This window comes from Cebus imitator, unplaced genomic scaffold (genome assembly GCF_001604975.1).
Source record: "Cebus imitator isolate Cc_AM_T3 unplaced genomic scaffold, Cebus_imitator-1.0 Scaffold426, whole genome shotgun sequence".
NCBI classification, from domain to species: Eukaryota; Metazoa; Chordata; class Mammalia; order Primates; family Cebidae; genus Cebus; species Cebus imitator.
In genome coordinates this window covers 2438564-2445610 of record NW_016107741.1, presented here as the reverse complement: position 1 = coordinate 2445610, position 7047 = coordinate 2438564, and the positions used below count along the sequence as shown (strand labels likewise).

The 7047-nt window shown below is 38.3% G+C and overlaps 1 protein-coding gene across 1 annotated transcript in view; it reads left to right on the top strand.

Moving 5' to 3' along the window:
• The first annotated feature begins 1287 nt into the window (after positions 1 to 1287).
• The window catches only part of ARHGAP6 (Rho GTPase activating protein 6), a 125213-nt gene continuing 119453 nt past the window's right edge, over positions 1288 to 7047 (top strand). The window contains exon 1 of the mRNA XM_037731851.1: positions 1288 to 1431. Within this exon, the coding sequence (XP_037587779.1) occupies positions 1369 to 1431 (63 nt within the window). The 5' untranslated portion in view covers positions 1288 to 1368. The remainder of the gene's footprint in view (positions 1432 to 7047) is intronic.

Here is a 7047-nt window from a genome sequence, read left to right as displayed (position 1 = left end):
GTTGCTGTCATCTATTCATAAACTAAAGGATCATTTGCCTAATAAAAAATGAATAGCATATTTATCAATTTCATGTGAAATAATAGATCAAGATATTAGATATATTGACATTAAGATATCAAATCTCTTTAAATGAGAATGTAACTTCCATTATTGAGTATCAAATATGAGCCCTATTGACTGTCTACTGGAATTACGTGTATTTGCAACATCAGAGTTTTGGGGGTAGTGTTGGTGGAGGTATGTGCAGTAACATGTGGACTTTACTCTGAATCTCTGTTTAAGTTTAATCATTCTAGTAAAGAAAACCACCTGGAATATTTTACTACTTTAAAATTCCTTCCTTAGCAGCAGCAGCAGCAGCAGAGGCTATGTGTGGCTTACATGATTAACCTCACAGAACCCTAGTAAAACCATACCGAGTCCTTAATTTCGAATCAGTAAGATCTTCCATGAAATCATTTCCTGGTTTGTCAATTATAATCACAGTGATTCTTTTGTTGGAATTCACTTGAGACCCATGGGAGAGCTATAACTTCCTATCAACTGGGAAACAAAGATGTCTTTTCAAATTGGATTCGGTTCAGTGCCATGTGGAATACATGGAGATCAAGGTAATTCACGATTGGAATTCATCTTCCCTTTTCCCTCCGCTCTTCATGGATGCCACCCCCAGCCCCCACCCCAACCTGCACCCTCTTAGACATGGCCATGTGGGTACATTCACTCTGACCTCCACACCCTGTGTTCAGGAAATGAACAACTTCTCAAGGACTGCTGTCCCACAAATAGGATAAAATACAGAGCATGTGCTATGCTTCAGTGTGAAAGAGAAAAAACTTTTTCTTTTTATTGTGTGTGCTAGTGTTAGAAAAATGAAGTCAAAGTCAATGGTTTTAAAATACGATTTAAGAATTGAGAATTTGTCCTAAACAAAGAAGGCATCCTATGTGCTTTATCTTGCTCTCGGGGTTTTCACCAGTGGCTTCCAACATTCTTTGGTTGATTCCTAATAAGGACAGTTTACACAGTTACAATCCAATTACCGTTTGTAGATCCCTGTGGAAAAGGGGATTTTTTTTTAAAGGAATCCTTTTCTAACTCCAGTATATTTCTTCAAAATCGTCTTATAAAAATAAGAAGCAGGAAACACAGTTTCAATTTCTCTTCATTCTTTTTGTCCCTTCCCTCCCCTCTTTCCTTCTCCCCAACACTCTCTCTTTCTCTCTCTCGCTCTCTCTCTCTCTCTCTCTCTCTCTCTCTCACACACACACACACACACACACACACACACACTCTCATTTGTGCACTTACTCAGGGACACAGCCTGCCTCGGTTCTGAAAAGACAGGAACTTCTCAATGATCTGATGAAAAGATTGCATATTTTTGGTCCCAAGATTCACAGTAGCGGAGGTCTCTGGCAACAAAAGGTATCGTGGGAGTCACAGCTATGCCAGCTGGGCCATTTCTCAGACACTCGATATGATCTGCCATTTCAGGATGCATTTTTCACCAAAAAAATAATTTTTTTAAAAAACAGACTCAACTTCTTACTCCAAGCTTAGTTCAGTTAGATTAGAGAGGACAGCAGAGGCGCAGCTGATTACAATTTATGGGTAAGCAATATAAATATCTATACTTATTCTTTTTCAGAAGACAATTGTGATTAAAATTTTGTGATTCTTTCACATCCATCTTGTGATTTAGGAGAAAACTAGATTATCAGTGTCTGAGATGCGTGACAGCTAAAAACTATTTGTGTCAATACAGATTTATGAGAACCTTATTTTTAGATTAATGATGTTGCAGCGGCTTGAAATGAGCAAGCTCAAGCAGAAAGGACTGTGTTATGATTAACGGAACAGCATAATTGGGCTGACTTCTGTAAAAGATTCGGGCACAGGCTGTTTTGAAGTCTGAAAGGGTAAAGTGGTTTATCTTTCCCTCTTAACTTCTTGAATATGGGTGGAACATTTTCGTTGCTGTGGCTGTGATAAGTATGGGTTTTGGGGAACAGTCGGGATATTAGATAAGGCTAATAATAAATTTGATTTGCATGTGCTGTTGTTTACAAAAGAGGAAAACTTTAAGCCTCTAAATTTTAAAACACTGTCTGGCTTTCATTATTATAATGGTATGTCTCATAATGAAGGGGCTTGGTGGTGGAAAGAGGGGAACATGAACCTAATGTTCCAGATCTCATTATGCCACTGCAGCCGCTTTGCTCATTTGTGAAGTTAGAGGTTTGGATTGGTTTATCATGAAATGTTATGAAATAGATACAGTCATTATGAGTCTAAATTCCAGAACCTAAAGCCTGGCTTCAAATCCCAACTCTGCCACTTAATTGGTTTGTGCTCTTGTCAAGTTACTTAAGTTCTGTGCCTCAGTTTCTTCCTCTGAAATATGGGAATAATGATGGTAACATAGTCCTTAGGTTGTTGTAAGAATTAAATGAGATAATATAAATAAAGGGCTTAGAACAGTAACTAGCAGAGAGTGGACCATCTATAAATGTGAGCAGTATCTTCAAAGTTTAATCTATCTCTGGAGGTCTGTTCTAATTTCAGTGAACTAAATTTAATGAGAGAAAGACAAGTAGAACCATCAGCTGCTGGCCCTGTCATTGAGAAGTTTCTAATTCATCCCAGTATTTCCATTTTCTGCAACCCTGAGATCTGTGCAGGCTGTTTTACCTTCTTCCCATCTAAGACTCAAGAGAAGCTTAGAACTAAGAATTAAATTGATGGCCATTAGAAAAGTCCACAATTCTACTGGGGCTACACAGAAATAAAATTGACCTTTTGCTCTGACGTTTTTGCCCTTGAGGACTTCCAGTATGTCCCCTCTATGCTAACCATTAGAAAGGTTCTTTCCACTGGAAACAAGATACAAGTGACATTTGTTTTTTTAGATGGTGTTAGCCCAGCACTGGGTTTGACAATGTTCATTTCTACTTTTTTAGTTTATCAGTAACCCAAGTGAACAGGCCATTGGGAGGTAACCACTTCTATTTCACCCTAGTATTTGCCTATTTTCTAATATCCTAAATTATTTTAATGTTGTGTGATTTTTTTTTACAGGCTCTCTGGGATGTTTCTCAGAGACAAAATATTGGGAGAGGAGGAAAATGGTGATGGCAAAAGGCAGATCTAATCATAGATGTGCCTTTACTTTTAGTCTAGTCAAGGGGTCAGTAAACTTTTTCCATAACGGGCCAGATGGTTAATGGCCCTTTATGGAAGGGCAGCTTCATGGACTGGGCAGCCTCTGTTGCAACAACTCAACTCTGCAATTGTAGCTTATAGGCTGCCATGGACAATAGCAATGAATGAGTGTGGCAGTTATTTTCATAAACCAATAAAATTTGATTTATAAAAACAATCAGTGGGCAGGACTTGGCTTCCCAACTAATCAGCTTGTATCAGCAAAATCCCTATCATCATCCCCATTTCACAGATGAGGAAAGTGAGGCATGGGGAGTGTAAGTAGCTTGCTAGAAAGCCACCTGCCTGGCTAGTAATTGGCAAAACTGGGACTCAAACTCAGGCAGCCCAGCTTGCTAGCCCTTGCTTTTAGCCACTATGCCACTATGCCATGCTGTACCTATGTCAACCAGTCTCTGCCTGGGCTGCTGGGCTCCCGAAACCTGCCTGGCTCATTCCGTCACCTCCTTAAATGTTGGTGCAAATATGTTCTCCGTAAGGCTTTCCTGGTAGTTCACCCAGCACTCCCATTCCCCTCACCCTGCACTACCCCCTTCTCTAGCTCTTATCACCTTGTAAAACTTCTTTGTATTTCAGCACACATTTCTTATGAATTTTTGGTGTCTCTAAAACTTCCAAGTTAAGATGCTGTGTTAAGTCCTTCTTGTATCACCATAAAAATATCTGAGACTGAGTAATTTATAAAGAAAGGAAAATAGGTTTAATTGGTTCAGAGTTCTGCAGACTGAATAGGAAACATGGTGGTGGCATCTGCTCAGCTTCTGGTAATGGCCTCAGGGAACTTTTACTCAGGATGGAAGGCAACAGGGAGCTAGCCTGTCACATCGTAAGAGCAGAAGCAAGAGAGAGAGGGAAGAAGTGTCACACTCTTTTAAACAACCAGATCTCACATGAACTCAGAACAAGAATTCACTATTGCAAGGACAGCACCAAGACATTCATGAGGGATCAACCCCCATGACCCAAGCACCTCCCACCAGGCCCCACCTCCAACATTAGTGATTGTATTTCAACATGAGATTTGGAGGGGACAAACATCCAAACCATATCAGATGTGGATGCAGATTTAGAGTGGTGATGATTAATGTTAATTATAACTTAAATTCCATTTATTCAAGTCTTGTGGGAGCTTATAAGCCCTCCACAAGAAATTCATTTGTATTGTCTGATATTATTTCTACAAACTAAGAGTTAAGTCTTGTTCTTTTCTCCATCTTATTAAGGAGGAAACCAAGGTTCAGAGATGTTCTGAATCTTACCAAAGACTTCCCATCTATTTGAATCTCAACCTTTATTATGCAAAAAGTAAAACTCATTTGGGGATGCTGCTTTATAATGGAGGTGCTTGGGTCCTATTACTTGTGACTCTAATTCTCTAAATCTACCTTAAAGCTGAAGGAACCTACATATTTAGCAATGATCATCTACCCAGGTGATTCCGATGCCTTGCATCCACAAACCATATTTTGAGCAGCCCTGCATCACCCCTTGTTTGGCCCTGGGGAGTTTACAGTTGAAAGAGATTAACGAGATGCTGCAATTAGACACTAACTGCAAGAACGTAAGAAAACAATGTGGTATAGAACCAAACCAAAATTATTTCAATCAATTTTATTTCATGGGAAAATCAAGTCTGTTTGTAAAGATGCAACTTAGCTCAAAAGAATGACTTTCTGAATAAAGCGTAGGTATTAGATTGTTTGGGTTTTAGTTCGTATTTTGCTTCTTTCTTTTCTAAACATAGAGACATATACTTCTGCTAGGAAGGAAATCTATTTAGTTAACACTTTGGTGAGTTGTTCTCCAGTTAGTCAAGATTCTTTTGTTTTCAAACATTTTTGTTTGCTGCTTTTAATTAGGTTTGTTGTGTTTGTGCTTCTTAATACTAGTTTAAAATAAGTTCTGTAATTCTGTTTTTGTGTACAATATGTAGAAAAATACATGTAAAATACACATAGTAATACATGATATATATATGAATATATATTGCATATTTTTATGATAAAATATATAACTGATTGTTAATATTTTCCAGCACCATCATTTTAAGGAGATTCTATATGATTTGGGCTTAACAGAAGACTTATTTATGCTAAACCAAGGTTTCTCAACCTCTGCACTATAGACATTTTGATCCAGATAGCTTTTGATTTGGACTAGTAGTCCTGTGAATTATAAGGTGTTTAGCAGCATCCCTAGCCTCTATCTTCTAGATGCCAGTATCAAATGCTGCCCCAGTTGTAGCAACCAAAAGTGTCTCCAGACATTGCTAAATGCTCACTGGGGGCAACATTACCCTGCCAAGGACCACTATCCTATATCGTTTTTATCATATTGCTACCCTTTATTAATGCTGTCGCATTGTACCCTAGACCTTTACAACTGCCAAAGTCTTTATCTAGAGACATTGGGTGGGTTTCAATTTCATCTACATTTATAAAATCAAAACAAATTTGAAATCATCCATTTTTAATCCTTAAAAAAAATCCCATTATGACTACTCAAAAGACTAGATTTAGAAAGCCTTCAAATGAGTCATCCATTTATAAGATAAACAGTCACCAAAGAAAAATGCTGGCCTGGACCATGCATCTGAGAGTTGAGGAACCACCAGAAACATATTCTAGACTGTGCTGGTAGGCTCTGGTGCCCTTCCTGGATGCTTGTTTACCAGTTTATGCTCTACGCCATGAGAGTCACAGGGAGACTATGACCTTTGTGTTCATGTCTTACTGCTCCTATGAGGTCTGATGGGTGGGTATAGGTATCAAGGATTCACTCTTCCCTGCATCACTTATTATCACTTTTATTTTTCCCCTCATGTACTGGCATGTTTTGTTTTGTTTTGTTTTTTTTGGCTTATCAATAGGCTGTTTTAAAAGACTGTCTCTTAATGGTTTATTCAAATCCAGAATACAGTTTCCAGCATATATACAACATTGTATGGGTTGGTTAGGTTTCCAATTTATTTAACTCATGATATGCCTGATTCATTAGTCCCTAGATTGACAAATATTCAGTGGCTGTTAAGTGCCAGGTACTGCCTTAGATACTGAGAATACCAAAGTGAATAAGCCAGACAAGGCTTATTCAGGATTTCCTCCTGAATCTGGCTGACATATGTGGCTGATAATGCAAGGCCCTAGGACTGGGTTGCTGGAACATGGCAGTAGATGCTACATAAATACGTGTATGACCCTAATGTCTATATCAGAGGTTGACAAACTACAGCCAGTGGGTCAAATGCAGCCTGATGCCATTTTTGTATGACCTGCAAGCTAAGAATTGTCTTTACATTTCTAAGTAGTTGAAAAAATTTTGACGGAAGGATATTTTGTACACATAAAATTATATGAACCTTGAAATTTTGTGTCTGTAGATAAAATTTTTGGAACTTTTGTTTATGTAGAGTCTATGGCTGGTTTTGCCCTGCAATGGCAAAAGTTGAGTAATTGTGGAAGAGAACCTAAGACTCACAAAGCCTAAGGTATTTACTATATTTATTTTCTATAATTCTATTATATGAGAAAAGTGCTTTCAGAATTCCAGTCTTGGAACCTCTACAGAGCAAATCATTGGTGGTGGTACCTGTAATATGAAGCAGCACCTTAGCATCAGGTAGTAGGGAGATAAGAATGTGATAGAAGGTCAAAACCTACTTTTAAGTGTCTGGGAGCATGCCCTTCGCCCCATCAACCTTCTTTTCTAATACTCCTTTCTACTCTTGGATCCATTTCCTATTGCTGCCATAACAAATTGTCACAAACTTACAACAGCACAAACTTAATGTTTTATAGTTCTGGAGGTCATAAATCTGAT